Raw genomic sequence first — 21,333 nt, 5'->3', positions numbered from 1 at the left:
AATAATTTTGAAAACAATCTAAAATTATGTAAATTAAGAAAAGAGGCCATGCTCGCAATAGCAACCCTGTCACTCTGGTTTTGACATATCTGGGTCCTCTGATGGCCTCCACTTTCCGCTATAGTCATTGCATTCCCACCCAGGCATGTGACCCATTTCAGCCAGTGACCAGCTGTTGCAAGATATTGGGAAAGGGGCAGTTTACCGCGAGAATGCTCCTCCTTTCACCTGGGCTTCTTCTGGCAATCAGCTGATTATCACTATCTGTACTTAAACCTGGCGTAAGCTGTACATTTTTCTGCGAAGAAGTTATTACATGGCACCCATTCATGTCAGCAGTGCCTTTCTGCGCTACTTAATAAAGCAGAGGATCTTCCTCTAAGATAACCAAAAAAAAGAAGGTTAAAAAAAATTGGGAGATCTTTAAAAGCGCTGCTGAGAAATAATATAATTGTGGCGTAGGTATTTGCTTGCAAAGAAAAAGTTTACTCAAAAATGTATAGGGATGCGCGTTTCAGCACTGAACAAGTGTCTTCCTCAGACCACAGTACAGTGAGAAACTGATTTATATCCAAGATAAAACAGGAAAAGAACATGATATAAAGGGGTTGGGTGAAAGGGCATGACTCTTCCTTCTCTATAGTGTTATGACCCAACCTCATTATCTTCCATCTAAGTTTTTCACGTGCGTGTTCTATCTATGCTTTTCACACCCATTATAGTCTATTGGTCTGTACATCAGTGAGCTCAGTGGCTGTACCCATGTAGATGACATGAGCTGCTGAGCTCAGTGATTGGCTGCAGCTCTGGTGATGTGAGTCAGAGATTCTGCCCACTGTAGTCTAGTGGCCGGCGCCCATGTGCGATCGAACAGGTTACCCATAGTTAAGGCTGGCAATGTGTATGAGTGCCACATGCGGATATACGCACATTTACAGCCTTAGCTGCTATCAATGAGGTTATTAATGGCTGTCTGAAGAATGTTCTTCACTTGGGGAAATCATCAAGATCCGCTGCTGGCAGCTCCTTTGCAATTGCTGACCAATGACATCTCAGATGTGCTCAATGGGAGACAAGTCCAGATATGCTACAGTCCATGGTAGCACGTTTAGGCCACGCAGGCTGCTCACATGTACTTCTGCTCTTATAATATTATTAATTATAATAATGTGTTGTTTTAGGGACTTTGCATTTGTGGCTAATGACAAAGATACCTGCATGCTGAAGTGCCACGTGTTCCGTTGTGATGTCCCAGCCAAGGCCATTGCCAGCGCCCTCCATGACATGTGCTCCAAGGTAAACAGGAATCCTTAATATTTGGTTCACCTTTTAGGAAACATTAAAGGGGTCTTTCAACAGATTACACAATACAAACAGCACATATTATTAAATAGATCTCTTAGACCCGATGAGGCCGGTGAATGAGCCGATGAGGCTGTGACAATTCATGCCAGAATGGCTGCATAATCATTTTTGAAATTTTTCCTGCCTGACATTCAAATGAGTATTTTTTAGTCTAGTTCTAGTTAATGCTCATCTTAATATCAGGATTAGATAGCCATGCTCCACAGCACCCTACACAGTATGATGCCTCTACAGTTCCCCTACAGTAGGATGCCCCAGAACACCCTACACAGTATGATGCCTCTACAGTTCCCCTACAGTAGGATGCCCCAGAACTCCCTACACAGTATGATGCCCCTACAGTATCACCCACATAACATGATACTGCTCCACGTACACTGTATGGAGTCTACCCCAGTGATACCCACACAGACATCCCACTTGCTATTCCTGCTCCCCTGTTACTGACTTTGTCCCTGCTGCACATTCACATTCCCTGAGAATGTCATGTGACTTGTAGGTCTTTCAGTCTCTATGCAGCCGGAATGGTGGAGCAGGGATCTGAGCGGTCCCTCCTCCACAATTATATTCAATTGTATCTGTGTCTTAACCCTAGCCCCTTTCCATATTTGCTATTAGTGCATATGGAAATCATATGGTGTGAAAACCCCTATAACATTAGCCTGTATAATTATTTACCTATGTTCATATATTAATATGGTTAAAGGATATTTCTATCTCAAACATTGATGGCATGTCCATTGGATATTCCGAAAATATCTGATAGATATGGGGTCGATCACCAAACGTCCGATATGGGAGAATTTCTTTTATGACGTTGCATAGGAATGACTGCACTGTTAATTTATACCGTATTGTAGTAAATCTTGTAACTTACGTCCTTACAGATCATGGCAGAAAGAGCAGTGGCCAATAACACCATCACCCGGTCTGTTACCTTAGAGACAATCTCCCCGGAGGACTTACCCGTACAAGGTGTGTAACAGTCTGAAATAAGTAGAACATTGTAATGTACAAAACAAGACAAGTCCGAACCATGCATGATGCTTGACTGCTCTAAAATAAGAAATAAATCAATTTTGCAAGCACTTCCGATTAAAAATATCTTACTGTTTTGCGTATATGTAGCACCCTGAGGATTCGGCTGCTACAGGGGTATTGCACCTCAACCCAGAGGTGTGATATTCCACTCCCGAGTAAGGAAGGAGTGTGGAACTGAGCTCGGTAGGCTGCATGCACTACATACATCCCATTTCCGAGGAGCAGACCGACGGTACTCCCACTTAGAAATGTGCAGGTACGACCGAGTCTGTTCCTGGCTGGAGTGGGAGGGGGGTGGTACATCCCAAGTAGTGTAGGGGCAGATAGGGGGAGCAGCCTGGGTAAAGATAGGAGCTCATTGGGTGCTGGTCACCTGAGCTCACACATAGAGGGTGTATATAAGGTGGGCACCAACTAAGAACAGGGTCAGTTGCAGAGAGGAAGTCAGCGAGCAGAGGAGAAGAAAGACCCAGAGTGAGAGAGGAGAAGAGAGAGAGAGACCCAGAGGGGGAAACAGCAGAAAAGGACTCCAAGAACCCAACTTAAATCCCCGGGTGAAGAGTCGGCACAGGGTACCGGAACCCAAGCTGGTGGGGGCAAAAACACACCCCAGCCAGAGACCGGAGACCGTGGGCAGCGTTTGTCACGGTCACCCACCACATCCACCACGAAGGCATACCACGTGGAGGGTCAGGGAACCCGAGGCCAAGGGTCTCCCAACAGAAGGCCCGAGGGAGCTGGACCTGGGTGGATCAATAGTGGGGACGGCCAGAGAACGGACAGAAGGAGAGCTCAGGGTCACGCTCCGGACTTATTTGGGGGTTGGCTGGATCCAGAACCTGGTGGACGCAGCACGGCTCGGGAGGTCACTCGAAGCTGGAGTGACCAGAACATCAGCAGTGAGTAAACATCCTAAACTGCATAACCCGACTCTGTCTCTGATTGCCGTCTACACTGCATCACCACAACCCCCATCCTCTGCACCTGATCCCCCTGAGGCTATACCCCACCCGTTGGGGGTTATATCATCAAAGCTGCACCTACACCATCAGCCTCAGCGGACCCTGCTGCAGCGGCGGCCACAGTGACCGCAACACAACGGGTGGCGTAGTCGACATTAAGAACTTAGCAACATCTGTAGGACTGCCACATACAACTCAGTTTGACACCCTGGGCACGGACCGGGTCACAGCCACTCGGAAGACTACAACTCCCATCTGATCCGGCTCCGGATATTCCCCCTAAAGAATATGGCCCAGGGGGCGCGTCAACTTTGGCGTAGTCGGCAGGATTACGTGCCCACAACAACCGGGTACTGCGTGCCTGAAAGAAAGAACGAGTTTACCTCAAAAAGAAGTCTCCTGCCGGTTCCGGAGGGTCCCCGCCATCGGACCCCTTCACCAGTCGATTCCCGCCGGGTGTCCGCCATTAACAACTTTTTCCCGCCATCTGCAGAGTTTCCCGCCACTGGGAAGCGATTCCCGCCATTTCCAAAGGTTTCCCGCCTTGGAAGAGCGGACGCCATTATGGGCGTGTCAGAGGGTGGCGAGAGGCCACCTCCCATCGTGGGCCAGGACCGAAAATGGCGCCAAAAGTGGAAACCGCCCCCACCAACAGAGACTGTGATGCTAGAGGTGTCTGTCAGCGTGAAAGAACCGCCCCTGGAGCTGACAGTCACCCAGTGGCCCCGGGACCGCCCTCGAAGTGGGAGGAGACGAAAGAAAAGAACGAAGATGGGTGCCGCCTGGAGCAGTCTGGAGCGAGCGCACCCGGAGGCAGGAAGCCTGGAAAGGAGTAGCAGAGAAGCTCACCCGGAGATGGCGAGAGAGCAGAGCAGCACCGGCCCGCTGGCCAGGAGCCTGCTGGAAGAAGAGCAGAGCAGCACCGACCCGTTGGTCAGGAGCCTGCTAGAAACCACGACCCCACTAGGCCTAGTGGAGGTCCTTGCACAGCTCCCCCAAGACCGGGAGTGTGCACAGACTGCCCTGGAGGGCCTCGCACGGAGGATGGCCCGGGTACAGCGAGAGACATTGGCGGAGTGGAGCCGAGAGATGGCCCAGCAAACCAAGACCCGGAGCACGCCAGCCAAGATGAGGAGACAGACCGCCTCTGAGGACGGCGCGGGAGGACCCAAGGCCGGAGACGGCGCCGAGAAGGGAGCCGAACGCATGGAGGCAGGTAAAGGGGACGTCTATACCCCAAATCAGGACACCGCTTGCCTGCCCCAGCTCCCCGTCGCAGAGCCCGAAAGTCCCCCTGCTGTGCCCGAAAACGCCATGTCACCGACGCAGACTAGGCCCCAACCGGAAGCCGCCGCCGCGACCCCTGTGACGTCACACGCACCGACCCCGAGCGTGACCAAGCAGGAAGTAACACCAGCCTGGTCGCAGGGCCTAGAATTCCCGGGCGTCGCATCACCAACAGCGCCCCCTACCTCCGCGGAGCCTCCGGCCTGGCCGCAAGGCCAGGTAGCCCAGGGCGCCGCCGTCCTAACGGTGCCCTTCACCTTCCAGGTGCCCCAGGCCTGGCCGCAAGGCCTGGGCAACCCGGGCGCCACCACCACCGCGCCCGCACCCGTAAAACCAAGGGTGCCGCGTCTGGGAGAGGACTTGTTTGCCCAGCACACGTGGCCGGACGGGCAGCCTTTCATCTGGCCCCAGAGGTATTATGAACTGGAGCACCAGAGGAGAGTTGGGGCCATGTGTGCACCCCTGATTCCGGCTCCGAAGCCCGTGATAAGGATCTCGCCCCCGCTTGAAGAGGCCCAATTTGAGTGGGACCCCACCGGAGAAGACCTAATGGGGTTCACTCAGGAAACCAGGGCAGCTGCAGCGGAGCGTGCTGAGTGTTGCCGACAGCAGCTCGAGGAGTTTGCGAGGGAGCGGAGAGAGAGGCGGGTCCGGGAACAACAGGCCCAAATAAGGAGCGCCGAGCAGAAGAGCCGAACCAGGAGGGACCCCCGTGCAGCGCACAGTCCCCGTACCACCGGGACTGTAATAAAGTTTAACCTGCAGCATGGGTGGGGCTTCATCAGAGACAACAACACCCCCGGCGACGTCTTTGTCACGCGCAGAGACGTGGAGTCCCATCTGCCGGAGGGGCACAGAGGTCGTGACCTTTACATCGGGGACGAGGTCACCTTTACCCGGCACAAGTGTGCCAAAGGACCTTACGCCCTCCATGTGCATCGCCTGACAGAGGAGGAGCTGCGATGTGAGGAGGAAGAGCAAGAGGATCCGGACGGGTCTGAAGCTGAGATCCCCAAAGAAGGAGCAGGAGGAAGACGTTGTTGGGTACAGCGGAGCAGGTGCTGTAAATAGTTACCCGATCGGGGTATAAAGAAACTGTTACTGCAAATATAGTCCCCGTTGGGACCAGCTGAGTGAACTGTTTACCCGTTTACCCTTAATTCCACAGGCTGAGGACTGTGAGCAGCCATTCCCTTTCCCTCCTTAACTGGCCGAGGACTGAGAGCGGCCATACCCTTGTACATAGTTGCGCTTTCTAAAGCGCCCCCTACCGGTTTTATAGGAAAACCATGTTTTCTAGAAAGACTGTCGCACTGTACCCGGTCACACGTTGCACAGTGACCGGAGGAGGAGCCAGAGGCGACGAGAAAGTTTTATATATATAATGTTTTATATATTTTATATGTTTATGAAAAAAATTTGTATGTTTTTGGTGTTATGTCTTACAGCCCGAGGACGTGCTGTGATTTACGAGGGGGGAATGTAGCACCCTGAGGATTCGGCTGCTACAGGGGTATTGCACCTCAACCCAGAGGTGTGATATTCCACTCCCGAGTAAGGAAGGAGTGTGGAACTGAGCTCGGTAGGCTGCATGCACTACATACATCCCATTTCCGAGGAGCAGACCGACGGTACTCCCACTTAGAAATGTGCAGGTACGACCGAGTCTGTTCCTGGCTGGAGTGGGAGGGGGGTGGTACATCCCAAGTAGTGTAGGGGCAGATAGGGGGAGCAGCCTGGGTAAAGATAGGAGCTCATTGGGTGCTGGTCACCTGAGCTCACACATAGAGGGTGTATATAAGGTGGGCACCAACTAAGAACAGGGTCAGTTGCAGAGAGGAAGTCAGCGAGCAGAGGAGAAGAAAGACCCAGAGTGAGAGAGGAGAAGAGAGAGAGAGACCCAGAGGGGGAAACAGCAGAAAAGGACTCCAAGAACCCAACTTAAATCCCCGGGTGAAGAGTCGGCACAGGGTACCGGAACCCAAGCTGGTGGGGGCAAAAACACACCCCAGCCAGAGACCGGAGACCGTGGGCAGCGTTTGTCACGGTCACCCACCACATCCACCACGAAGGCATACCACGTGGAGGGTCAGGGAACCCGAGGCCAAGGGTCTCCCAACAGAAGGCCCGAGGGAGCTGGACCTGGGTGGATCAATAGTGGGGACGGCCAGAGAACGGACAGAAGGAGAGCTCAGGGTCACGCTCCGGACTTATTTGGGGGTTGGCTGGATCCAGAACCTGGTGGACGCAGCACGGCTCGGGAGGTCACTCGAAGCTGGAGTGACCAGAACATCATCAGTGAGTAAACATCCTAAACTGCATAACCCGACTCTGTCTCTGATTGCCGTCTACACTGCATCACCACAACCCCCATCCTCTGCACCTGATCCCCCTGAGGCTATACCCCACCCGTTGGGGGTTATATCATCAAAGCTGCACCTACACCATCAGCCTCAGCGGACCCTGCTGCAGCGGCGGCCACAGTGACCGCAACACAACGGGTGGCGTAGTCGACATTAAGAACTTAGCAACATCTGTAGGACTGCCACATACAACTCAGTTTGACACCCTGCGCACGGACCGGGTCACAGCCACTCGGAAGACTACAACTCCCATCTGATCCGGCTCCGGATATTCCCCCTAAAGAATATGGCCCAGGGGGCGCGTCATATACACCTCCAATGCAGAGCTATTTGTATCCCCGGACACTGAATACAAACAGAGTGTGGTTTTGTTATCATGTTTTACTTCCATTTACTTTATTTTTTCCTCTTGATTTATTTGTTTCCGCTTCTATTAAACCTGCAGCCAGATTTCAAATCTGAAGCCATTTTCAAGCAGAAAACTCCTCAAGAATTGACATGTTGCTATTTTTCCATGCTGAAAAACCACGTGGAAAAATGTTTTCCCATTGAAATCTATGGGTGTGTTCAACCAGAGCTATTTAATATGAATTATGCACCAAAATCCACATAAAAACACTTAAAATCCGCTTGAAACAAGCTTCCCATTCATTTAAATAAGAAAATACACAGGTCACATTTATTTTTTTAACTCATGTAATTTTTTTAGATGTGGATTTTTAAGCCAGAAAAACACTCATAAAAAACTCTGTGTGAAGACCAATAATTTTAAAGGGAATGTCTGCCTTTAGTACAATTTATTATTTTTTTTTTACTTAAATACATGCTAAAAATCAGTTTTACAATTGGGTATCATTCCAAATTTTGCACTGTTTGGCTTTCACAGACTTTGCTTCCTTGCACATTTAAGCTTAACCCCTTCACCCCCGGGCCATTTTCAATTTTTGCGCTTTCGTTTTTTGCTCCCCTTCTTCCTAGAGCGATAACTTTTTTATTTTATTTTTCCCTCAAATATGGCCATTTGAGGCTTGTTTTTTTTGCGGAACAAGTTGTACTTTTGAACGACACCATTGGTTTTACCATATCATGTACTGGAAAACGGGAAAAAAATTCCAAGTGCGGTGAAATTGCGAAAAAGGGAAAGTGCAATTCTACAGTTGTTTTTTGATTTTTTTTTTTTACCACATTCATTATATGGTAAAATGGGCCATTATGATTCTCCAGGTCATTACGAGTTCGTAGAAACATGTATAGGTTCTTTTTTATTTAAGTGGCGAAAAAAAAATCCAAAGGTTGTTTAAAAAAAAAAAAAAAAGTCGCCATTTTCCGGATCTGGGGCTGGTTGAGGGCTTATTTTTTGCGCGCCGAGCTGATGTTTTTATTGATACCCTTTTGGGGTAGATCCGATGTTTTGATCACCCGTTATTGCATTTTATTGCAATGTTGCAGCGACCAAAAAACTTAATTCTGGAGTTTTGATTTTTTTTTCTCATTATGCCGTTAATCTTTTTTTTATATTGATAGATCGGGCGATTCTGAAAGCGGTGATACCAAATATGTGTATGTGTGATTTTTTTTTGTTATTGTTTTATTTTGAATGGGGCAAAAGGGGGGTTATTTAAACTTTTTTATACTTTCTTATGAACATTTTTTTTTACTTTTTACATGCTTCAATAGTCTCTATGGGAGACAAGAAGCTGCAATCATCAGATCGCCTGTGGGTAGCAGAAATGCTCACTTGCTATGAGCACCGACTGCAGGGTGGTGCTCTTAGCATCCCGGCAATGACAACTGCAGGGGTCTCCTGCAGACCCCAGGTCATCATGCCAACCCATCCGCGATCCACGGTCATGTGACACGGGCGCCTATAGGTGGGACATATGACATCCTTCCGCTGCGGCCATGTTAAATGCCGCTATCAGAGATTGACAGCGGCATTTAACATGTTAACAGCCGCAGGTGGATCGCGATTCCACTCGTGGCTGTAAATCAGCTGAGAGGATCTTATAAATCACCCGATCAATAAGAAAAACATTTGTTTGTCGAGAAAAATTATTTTTAAGTAAGCGTAAAATCATTGTTCTCGCAGCACATTGTCCTCTGTAAACAGGATATGTGCTGCCAAGAAAAATGGCAGTCTGTAGATTAGAAGCACCGCTCCAGTGCTGCCATAAAAAAAAATGCTGGAGTGGTGCTTTAATGCTGTAGTACCTCTTATTTAATCAGGTTTTTCTCGCATTTTTGTGTCTTTCTAAAGAATGTACAGTACAGACCAAAAGTTTGGACACACCTTCTCATTTAAAGATTTTTCTGTATTTTCATGACTATGAAAATTGTACATTCACACTGAAGGCATCAAAACTATGAATTAACACATGTGGAATTATATACTTAACAAAAAAGTGTGAAACAACTGAAAATATGTCTTATATTCTAGGTTCTTCAAAGTAGCCACCTTTTGCTTTGATGACTGCTTTGCACACTCTTGGCATTCTCTTGATGAGCTTCAAGAGGTAGTCACCGGAAATGGTTTTCACTTCACAGGTGTGCCCTGTCAGGTTTAATAAGTGGGATTTCTTGCCTTATAAATGGGGTTGGGACCATCAGTTGTGTTGTGCAGAAGTCTGGTGGATACACAGCTGATTTTCCTACTGATTAGACTGTTAGAATTTGTATTATGGCAAGAAAAAAGCAGCTAAGTAAAGAAAAACAAGTGGCCATCATTACTTTAAGAAATGAAGGTCAGTCAGTCCGAAAAATTGGGCAAACTTTGAAAGTGTCCCCAAGTGCAGTTGCAAAAACCATCAAGCGCTACAAAGAAACTGACTCACATAAGGACCGCCCCAGGAAAGGAAGACCAAGAGTCACCTCTGCTTCTGAGGATAAGTTTATCCGAATCACGAGCCTCAGAAATCGCAGGTTAACAGCAGCTCAGATTACAGACCAGGTCAATGCCACACAGAGTTCTAGCAGCAGACACATCTCTACAACAACTGTTAAGAGGAGACTTTGTGTAGCCGGCCTTCATAGTAAAATAGCTGCTAGAAAACCACTGCTAAGGACAGGCAACAAGCAGAAGAGACTTGTTTGGGCTAAAGAACACAAGGAATGGACATTAGACCAGTGAAAATCTGTGTTTTGGTCTGATGAGTCCAAATTTGAGATCTTTGGTTCCAACTACCGTGTCTTTGTGCGACGCAGAAAAGGTGAACGGATGGACTCTACATGCCTCATTCCCACCGTGAAGGATGGAGGAGGAGGTGTGATGGTGTGGGGCTGCTTTGCTGGTGACACTGTTGGGGATTTATTCAAAATTAAAGGCATACTGAACCAGCATGGCTACCACAGCCTCTTGCAGTGGCATGCTATTCTATCCGGTTTGCATTTAGTTGGACCATCATTTATTTTTCAACAGGACAATGACCCCAAACACACCTCCAGGCTGTGTAAGGGCTATTTGACCAAGAAGGAGAGTGATGGGGTGCTACGCCAGATGACCTGGCCTCCACAGTCACCAGACCTGAACCCAATCGAGATGGTTTGGGGTGAGCTGGACCGCAGAGTGAAGGCAAAAGGGCCAACAAGTGCTAAGCATCTCTGGGAACTCCTTCAAGATTGTTGGAAGACCATTTCCGGTGACTACCTCTTGAAGCTCATCAAGAGAATGCCAAGAATGTGCAAAGCAGTCATCAAAGCAAAAGGTGGCTACTTTGAAGAACCTAGAATATAAGACATATTTTCAGTTGTTTCACACTTTTTTGTTAAGTATATAATTCCACATGTGTTAATTCATAGTTTTGATGCCTTCAGTGTGAATGTACAATTTTCAAAGTAATGAAAATACAGAAAAATCTTTAAATGAGAAGGTGTCTCCAAACTTTTGGTCTGTACTGTATGTCCACATTATAAGCATAAAATATAAATATTGCAATATATCCCACCTGATATTAAAACATGTGGCCCGGTTTATCTTCAAGGTGTCAATGGATAAATGAAGTCTAAAATTAGAAATAAATATTATCTTATCATTATTTCTCCCTTGTGACTCTTGGAAAGTAGCCTAAAATTTAACTTCACATTTTGTACAATAAACAACTAAACAGGGCAATAGCCACAGTGGCACAGGGCAATAACTGTGGGCGAGGTAGTCATCTCTTGCGCCCCGGCACACTTCATGAAGGTGGGGGTCCTGTCTGGGCGTGTGAACTTCGTCTATGGGGGCGCTACATCCTTACAGGCCGCATAATGCCAGTGGCTTCAGCTGGCCAGGACCAGGTATTGTAAAGTTGAATGAGAGAGACCACCACTAATAAACAAATGTTTTTTTACTGAACAATAACTTAGTAGGTATTATGTACAACAGATAGCGGGTGCATAGCTTCATGAACATCGTTTCTCTTAGTGCATGGAAAATCTTCTACATCTTCATATACATTCTGCCTGTCCTTCCCAGAATGACTCGGTTCTGCCTCACTCAGTCCTAAATCTTCACCACTACCAAGCACAGTACTTCAGGAACTTCCCTCATCCCCAGCAACAGTACTACAGTCAGTAAGTGAGAGTCCTGTACTTCAACCCACGGTTCTGCATCCTTACTTTTTCCCCTTAGAGAGGGGTTACTTTGCCACTATGGCTCTTACTAAGCTTCTCTGCTCGCCGACGCCTTGGTACTACAGCCCGGGGCACTGTCTTTGTCTCATGTTCCTTGCTCTGATCATTAACTCTTGCACTTGCACACTCGATTTTGCACTGCTGGGCTTCCTGCCCTAGACCTAGTCTCTAGAGATTTACTTACTCCTTTTTTCACTTTCTCTTGTCTCTCCACTGGATCACGCTATCCATCCTCTTGGTCTCCTCTCACTTTAAGGACACCCATGTCATGTGCCTCTGCTGAGTAATCAGACCAGAGGTCTGCTTTAGCTGCAAGCTAGGCCCAGTCTAACACCTGACAGGAAACTCTCTCTCTGCCCCTTCACTTTAGCTCCTCCCACTTTGGGCTAATCCCAACTGTTAACCCTAACTGTCCTTGTTTACCTGTTGCTGGGCAGAATACTGCTTCATCACTAACAATACAAATTACATACAAACATCATAACACATCTTCAAGGGGGAATGTGGGCATCATTTCCATTTCCTTACAGGTGCTGAGTGGGTGCTAAAAGCAAAAAGCATCACCTGAACGCAATAAACAGTCATTTACTCATTTATTTTTAGCATATTTGACACTTTTACTGCACAAAATAAAATATCATTTGTTGGATGACTACACTGTGTTCCAAATTATTATGCACAGCAGAGTTTTCAACCTTTTCATTTTAATAAAGAACAAAAAAATGGTCATTTTTGAAATGATAAGCATTAGCAGGTTATTACAAACTGAAATCAAACAATTTTCAACTCAAAACTTTATTCTAGTTGATGTTACATTTGCACATAGGACCGCTTGTTCGAAAGGAGCTTCTGAACTCTCTCGTCCATTGAATTTGTCAGGTTTTGGATGGTTTCAGCTTTAATTGTTTTGCATGAGGACAGAATACCCTCCCAGAGCTGTTGCTTACATGTGAACTGCCTCCCGTCATCATAGACACTCCTTTTGATGATGCTCCAGAGGTTCTCAATGGGGTTGAGGTCAGGGGAGCATGGGGGCCACACCATAAGTTTGTCCCCTTTTATGCCCACAGCAGCCAGAGATGCAGATGTGTTATGTGCAGCATGAGTCTGGGCATTATCATGCATGAAAATGATCTTGCTGCGGAATGCACGGTTCTTCTTCTTGAACCATGGAAGGAAGTGCTGTTTGAGAAACTCAACATACATTATGGAGTTCATCTTTACCCCTTCAGGGATCCTAAAAGGGCCGACAATCTCTCTCCCCATGATTCCAGCCCAAAACATTACTCCACCTCCTCCTTGTTAGCGCCGTAGCCGTGTTTGCATGGGGTGTCCATCAACCAGCCATCCTCCACTCCATCCATCTGGACCATCGAGATCATTTTCATGCATGATAATGCCCCGTCTCATGCTGCACATAACACATATGCATCTCTGGCTGCTAGGGGCATAAAAGGGGACAAACTTATGGTGTGGCCCCCATGCTCCCCTGACCTCAACCCCATTGAGAACCTCTGGAGCATCATCAAAAGGAGTGTCTATGATGGCGGGAGGCAGTTCACATCTAAGCAACAGCTCTGGGAGGGTATTCTGTCCTCATGCAAAACAATTGAAGCAGAAACCATCCAAAACCTGACAAATTCAATGAATGAGAGAGTTCAGAAGCTCCTTTCGAACAAGGGGTCCTATGTGCAAATGTTACATCACCTAGAATAAAGTTTTGAGTTGAAAACTGTTTGATTTCAGTTTGTAATAACCTGCTAATGCTTATAATTTCAAAAATGACCATTTTTTTGTTCTTTATTAAAATGAAAAGGTTGGAAGCTCTGCTGTGCATAATAATTTGGAACATGCATTTTGAGTGCAGTTTGAGTGTTTTATTTTTTTTAAAATATACTGTTATCATAGGCAGTTTGTACAAAAACCTTTCAATTGTACTCTAATAGTTATTTGACTGGAAAATTACAATGACTGCAATTCATATAGGTAATTTGGGAAAATCTGAGAAAATATTATTTGCATAATAATTTGGAACACAGTATATAACCATTCCATACCGCATTCTAGTGTTGCGTTCTGTTCTTTATATAATGATGACAAATTGAAGTATCCTGTTGTTCTAGTTGATATTCTGGATACCGTGCGGGAGTCCATTCAGAAATATGAAGTACTTTACCTTGGCAGCCTGCCCGTCTCAAAACCAATGGGTGAGTTATTCTTCAGACTGACACAGTACTAATACAATTGAGGCTAATGATATTCTATTTTGTTAATAAAGAAATATGCCACATAAAGATCTCATGTGCTTTAAGTGGAGATAATAGTTATTGGTTATACGTTGTACCTACGGTTATAAATATGTACATATACAGTACCAGTCAAAAGTTGGGACACTCCTATTCATGAAATGGTTTCATTGTTCTTATTGGAATGTGCACATTCTTTACTCCTTGTTTCCATGTGTGTTCCCTCATTTCATTTTGAACCTAGAAAGACATATGGAACAAACCATAATATGTATTAAACCTAAGATTCCTCAAAGTACCCCCCTTTTACTCTGATTAAAGCTTTACACCCCCTTAGCATCCTCTCAAACAGCTTCATCAGGTTGTTATCTGAAAAAGCATTCAATAAACAGGTATGCCTTTTCAAGAGTTCATTTGTGGAAGCCAGAAAATGGCAGTAAACACTCATGTGATGACACAGCTTTTCTTCTTAATTATGCCAGACATACATTCCATAGGCCAGGAACCATATACCCTTTGTCACAGGTGTATCAGAGGTGACAGACAGTCACCTGCAGTTGGTTGCAGGAGATGTCTACGTTTGGCATTACAGACATCTTCTTAGATGAGAGGCTGTCTCTAGGATCTAGCAGCTACCTCCCTCTGGTAATTAGCTCCCTGGCCTGGGTGTATATATTCTTGGTGTGTCTGAGAGGGAGGTGCCGGCTATATTCATTTCTACTTGTGAAGGCTTAGCAAGAGCAGTACTTCGTCTTCTCTGGAGTTTGAGGCCGAGTTTGCATTTGTCTGGAGTTGTCTGAAGCTAAGCATTCTCCCCCTGTTTGTCTACCCTTGTTGTCTATAGAGTTTAATGGAGATCTACTAGTGCTCATCTCCTCCCATCCCTAGCCTTAGCCATACACCAGGGAAAGACAGGGTGAGGCACGCATGCGGCAATTGCTGAAGAGGCAATATAGGGACGGTAGTTGAGACAGGGTGACCCTAGACAAGATTAGGAGGTCTCCACTTCCCACTTCCCACTTTCCCTAGTGTCTGGGCTCCCTTTCCCTCTTCCCTCTGTGTTGCACTAAGTCTTTCCCACACCTGGCATGATACCCTTATTGTTTTGTTGACTTTTGAACTTGTGTTCTTCTTTGGTTGCTCAACACAGACTATTGTTTGTATAAACCTGAATGTTTATCATTTGAGTTGATATTTGGTAATTGTTGAATGGCTGCTTTGCACATCTTATATCAGCTCCTACAGCTCCTATGATTGTCTGCCAGTTTTGCAATACAGGGACTCTGAACAATGGATGTTTGCTAGATATATTAAATACCATTGTAGGGTGTTTGCCAGCCAGCATTGGGGGGATGAGCTGTGGATATTTGAGCATTGTGAATTAATATCATGATCCCTGACCCTTGACCTGTGAATGATGGCTTGAAAGGACAATTGTGAACTATAAAAAGGGGTCTCTGTGTCTGATCTGTGAGACTGTACAGGATGTCAGCCTAAGGGAATACAGCCCTGGCTGGAAAAATACAGAACTTCTCTATTGACCATTGCTGAACTCTCAGAGATGATTTGAAGAATGCAGGTTGGGACATCAGGTCACCTGGCCACATATCTCACTGCCCTAATCATGGCGGGCCAGCAGAAGGGTGAGACTCTGTAATTTGCCCCATCTTGTATAGTTGCTGGGACTGTTCTAATTATTGATTGCTGGTGGTTCAATAAATCATTGACACACTGTTTACAATCACCATGTGTTGTCTGAATAGTGTTCTGTCCACGGTAAAAGAGAGAGAGTGTTCAGTGGTATGAGCCCTGGTCCATGCGGTCTTTCTAAAGATAGCCGGGCCAGCGGACAAGAGAAGCCACTGACCCCCGCGTCTTACCAACTCAACTAGGTAAAAATAAATGACATTTCATTTTAACTTTAAGACAGGGGTGGGGAACATTTTTTTCTGCCAAGGGCCATTTGGATATTTATACCATCCTTCGGGGGCCATTCAAAATTATTAACTTGAAAATTACCCTGCTAAATTTGGTCAAACAATTAATTAACTCACCTCTAATGTGATGGCTGGAGCTGCTTCTCTTTGGTGCGACTGTGATGTTAGGTTGCATTGATGATGTTGCTACTCATAACTGCTTTTCCAGATTTGTGTCGGTTTGATGTGCCGGAAACTCTTCGCGATGATAAGTTTTGCAAAGAACTCAAAGCAGTTAGTCGTATCAAACACAGATGTATATTACACTGTGCATTTCCACATTGGGAAATTCATTACTGCTCTCACTACATTTATTAAACTCAAGCAGTGGGAAAACTGCAGTATACATCACATAGGGGACACAGAGACTTATGTATGTACATCACATAGGAGACACCCAGATTGCTGTATACACATCATATAGTAGACACAGAGAGAGCTGTATATACATAACATGAGAGCAAGACTACCATATACATCACATAAAAGACACCAAGACTGCTGTATATACATCACATAGGAGACACCGAAACTATTGTGTATACATCACATAGGCGACACCAAGACTGTTGTATATGCATCACATAGGAGACACCGGAGCTGGAGTATATACATCACATAGGATACCCTGGGGCTGCAGTATATACATCACTTATGATACACTGGGGCTGGAGTATATACATCACAGGAAACATAGGGGATGCAGGATATACATCACAGAAGCCATGTGGCTGCTGTATAGTTATCTCAGGTGATGCTGGGGCTGCGGTGTAGACATCACAGGAGATGCTGGGACTGCGGTATATGCATCACAAGAGATATGGGGCCATGGTATATACATCACAGGAGATATGGGGCTGTAGTATGGACAACACAGGAGATATGGGGCTATGTTATATACATCATAGGAGATATGGGGCTATAGTATATATACCACAGGAGATATGGGGCTGTGGTATACACATCACAGTATACTCTGGGGCTGTGGTATATACATCATAGGAGATATGGGGCTATGGTATATACATCCCAGGAGACGCTGGGGCTGCGGTATAGATATAATAGGAGATGCAGGGGCTGCTGTATAGACGTCACAGGAGACATGGGGCTGCGGTATAGTCATCACAGAACACATGGAGCTATGGTATAGATGACACAGGACACATGGGGCTGCGGTATACACATCGCAGGAGATGCTGAGTCAGAGTATAGACATCACGGGTGACATGGTACTGTGGTAGAGACATCACAGGAGACAAGGGGCTGCGGTATAGATATCACAGGAGTCATAGGGCTGCGGTATAGTCATCACAGGAGACTCTGGGGCTGTGGTATATACATCACAGGAGACGCTGGGGCTGCTGTTTAGTTGTCAGAGGAGACACAGGGCTGCGGTATAGATGTCACAGGAGACATGGGGCTGCGGTATAGTCGTCACAGAACACATGGGGCTATGGTATAGATGACACAGGAGACATGGGGCTGCAGTATACACATCGCAGCAAATGCTGAGTCAGAGTATAGACATCACAGGTGACATGGTACTGTGGTAGAGACATCACAGGAGACAAGGGGCTGCAGTATAGATGTCACAGGAGACATGGGGCTGCGGTATAGTCATCACAGAACATATGGGGCTATGGCAGAGTTGTCACAGGACATATGGGGCTATGGTATATATATCACAGGAGATATGAGGCTGCGGTATACACATCACAGGAGACTCTAGGGCTGTGGTATATACATCACAGTAGACATTGGGGCTGCGGTATAGTTGTCAGAGGAGACAGAGGGCTGCGGTATAGACATTGCAGGAGATGCTGGGGCTACGGTATTGATATCACAGGAGACACAGGGGCTACGGTATAGAAGTCACAGGAGACATGAGACTGTAGTATAGTCATCACAGAACACATGGGCCTATGGCATAGATGACACAGGAGACATGGGATTGCAGTATAGTCACAGAACACATGGGGCTATGGTATAGATCAGGGGTCTTCAAACTTTTTAAACAGGGGGCCAGTTCACGGTCCCTCAGACCATTGGAGGGCCGGAATATAGTTTTTTAAAAAAAACTATGAACAAATTCCTATGCACACTGCACATATCTTATTTTGAAGTAAAAAAAACAATACAGGAACAAATACAATATTTAAAATGAAGAACAAGTAAAGTTAAATCAACCGGTATTTCAATTGGTAGGTAACTGTACCCAATAGGCAGCATAGGTCCCCAATAGGCAGGTAAATATCCCCAATAGGCAGCATAGGTCCCCAATAGGCAGCATAGGTCCTCAATGGGCAGGTAAATGTTCCTAATAGGCAGGCTGTTTCCCCCTTATAATGCCATATGCAGGCTGTTCCCCCCTTATAATGCCCCATGCAGGCTGTTCCCCCTTTATAATGCCCCATGCTGGATGCCACCCCCCATATAATGCCCCATGCAGGATGTCCCTTTCTCACACCATATAATGCCCCATGCAAGATATCACTCCCCTGTCTTTATAATGCCCCATGCAGGATGTCCCTTCCCCCCCCATATAATGCCCCATGCAGGATGTCACCCCCCATATTATGCCCCATGCAGGATGTCACCCCCCATATAATGCCCCATGCAGGATGTCACCCCCCCCATATAATGCCCCATGCAGCATGTCACACCCCCATATAATGCCCAATGCAGCATGTCACCCCCCCATATAATGCCCCATGCAGGATGTCACCCCCCATATTATATCCCATGCAGGATGTCACCCCCCATATAATGCCCCATGCAGCATGTCACCCCCCCCATATAATGCCCCATGCAGGATGTCACCCCCCATATTATATCCCATGCAGGATGTCACCCCCCATATAATGCCCCATGCAGCATGTCACCCCCCCATATAATGCCCCATGCAGCATGTCACCCCCCCATATAATGCCCCATGCAGGATGTCACCCCCCATATTATATCCCATGCAGGATGTCACCCCCCCATATAATGCCCCATGCAGGATGTCACCCCCCATATTATATCCCATGCAGGATGTCACCCCCCCATATAATGCCCCATGCAGGATGTCACCCCCCATATTATATCCCATGCAGGATGTCACCCCCCATATAATGCCCCATGCAGCATGTCACCCCCCCATATAATGCCCCATGCAGCATGTCACCCCCCCATATAATGCCCCATGCAGGATGTCACCCCCCATATTATATCCGATGCAGGATGTCACCCCATATAATGCCCCATGCAGCATGTCACCCCCCCCCCATATAATGCCCCATGTAGGATGTCACCCCCCATAGTTTGTAAAGCCGAATAAAGACTTGCGTCCATCAAGTTCGACCTGTTAGCTCTGTAATTGCTAAAGTTGATCCAGAGGAGGGCAAAAACCTCAAATGATTTAGCCAATCTTCACCTGAGGAAAAATTCCCTCCCGACTCTGAAACCAGCAGTCAGAATAAATCCCTGTATCAACCTACTATTTTATTCTATTTTTAAGTATATGCTGAAATCTGCCTGGTATCTAGAAATGCATCCAGTCCCCGCTTGAACTGGTGTAGTGAATCCGACATTACCGTCTCCTCACTCAGTGAATTCCATATTCTCACTGCTCTTACCGTAAAGAACCCCTTCCTATGCTGGTGCTGAAACCTTTTCTCTTCCAGTCTTAGTGAGTGCCCTCTTGTTACCGTAATATCCCTCCTTTTGAACAAATCCCGGGCAAGATCTCTATACTGTCCCCTAACATATTTGTACACATTTATTATGTCCCCCCTCAACCTTCTCTTTTCAAGGCTGAATAGTTCTAGTTTTGCCAACCTCTCTGGGTATTGCAGTCCCTCCATTCCCTTTATTAATTTTGTTGCCCTCCTTTGTACCTTTTCAAGCTCATTTATATCCTTTCTATATATTGGGGCCCATAACTGAGCACAGTATTCCAAGTGTGGTCTGACCAGTGCTTTGTACAGTGGAAGAACAATGTTCTCATCCTTTGCAGCTATACCTCTTCTGATACATCCCATTACCCTGTTTGCCCTTACAGCAGCAGCCTGACTTTGGGCACTCCAATTTAGTTTGCTATCAATCAAGATGCCCAAGTCCTTCTCCATCTCTGAATTCCCCAATGATTTCCCATTCAGTGAGTACTGGTGACTTCCATTTTTCCTTCCCATATGTATGACCTTACATTTCTCCTCGTTAAACCTCATTTGCCATTTAATGCTCCACCTACCCAGCTTATCCAAATCCCTCTGTAGGTTTGCACTGTCCTCTTTTGTATTAATTGTTTTACATAACTTTGTGTCATCTGCAAATATTGATATTTTACTATTTATCCTGTTGACTATGTCGTTAATAAAGATATTAAATAACATTAGGCCTAGTACAGACCCCTGTGGTACCCCACTAGTGACGCTTACCCAATCTGAGTATATTCCATTTATAACCACCCTCTGCCTTCTATCCTTTAGCCAGTTAGCTACCCACTTGCAGACATTTTCCCCCAGCCCCATCATTCTCATTTTGTATACCAACCTATTATGTGGCACGCTATCGAACGCTTTTGAGAAGTCGAGATACACGACATCCACTGGTTCCCCCTGATCTACTCGAGAGCTAACCTCCTCGTAGAAGTCAATCAGGTTTGTTTGGCAGGAGCGATTCCTCATGAATCCATGTTGGTTCGGGGTTAATAGATTATTAGCATCAAGATGCTCCGTAATTGCCTCTTTAATGAAGCTTTCAAAAATTTTGCCCACAACGGACGTCAGACTCACCGGCCGATAGTTTCCGGCGTCACTTTTCGCTCCCTTTTTGAATATTGGCACTACATTCGCCTGTCGCCAATCAAGTGGCACAGACCCAGTCTCAACAGAGTCCTTAAATATAAGATATAACGGTCTGTCTATCACATTACTTAGTTCCCTTAGTACCCGTGGGTGTATGCCATCAGGTCCTGGTGATTTGTTTATTTTAATGTTACTGAGGCGTTTCTGTACCCCAGCTTGGGTTAGATTTGTCATACTTAGTGGAGGATTAAGTTTGTCACTTCTCATTTCTCCTGTTAGTTCGATTTCCTTTGTGAAAGTTGTCGAAAAAAAATTATTTAATAGATTAGCTTTATCCTCATCTTTCTCTATGATTTTGCCTTCCTCACTTTTTATCGGTCCAATATTATCCGATTTAATCCTTTTACTATTTATATACGTAAAGAACAGTTTGGGATTTGATCTACTTTCCCTAGCAATACGTCTCTCTGTTTCCTCCTTCGCTATTTTTATTTGTTTTTTGCAGGTTCTCGTTTTTTCCTTGTAACACATTAGTGCCTCCTTGCTGTTTTCCTGTTTTAATCTCTTGAATGCCTCTTTTTTGCTATTTAACGCCCCTTTTACGTTCTTATTCAACCATATTGGTTTCCTCTTATTTCTGGCCCTTTTATTCCCATACGGTATATATCTCTCGCACTGAGTATTCAGAATTCTTT

At 46.0% G+C, this 21,333-nt stretch overlaps 1 protein-coding gene across 1 annotated transcript in view; it reads left to right on the top strand.

Moving 5' to 3' along the window:
- Nucleotides 1-21,333, top strand: part of APBB3 (amyloid beta precursor protein binding family B member 3) — a 246,464-nt gene that overhangs the window by 191,338 nt on the left and 33,793 nt on the right. Inside the window, exons 8-10 of the mRNA XM_073650614.1 lie at nucleotides 1,182-1,296; nucleotides 2,253-2,340; nucleotides 13,753-13,836. Coding sequence (XP_073506715.1) covers nucleotides 1,182-1,296; nucleotides 2,253-2,340; nucleotides 13,753-13,836 — 287 coding nt within the window. The remainder of the gene's footprint in view (nucleotides 1-1,181; nucleotides 1,297-2,252; nucleotides 2,341-13,752; nucleotides 13,837-21,333) is intronic.

This window comes from Phyllobates terribilis, unplaced genomic scaffold (assembly GCF_046119375.1).
Source record: "Phyllobates terribilis strain yellow unplaced genomic scaffold, ASM4611937v1 Scaffold_10__3_contigs__length_209671492, whole genome shotgun sequence".
Classification (NCBI taxonomy): domain Eukaryota; kingdom Metazoa; phylum Chordata; class Amphibia; order Anura; family Dendrobatidae; genus Phyllobates; species Phyllobates terribilis.
This window is presented reverse-complemented; position numbering and strand designations above follow the sequence as displayed.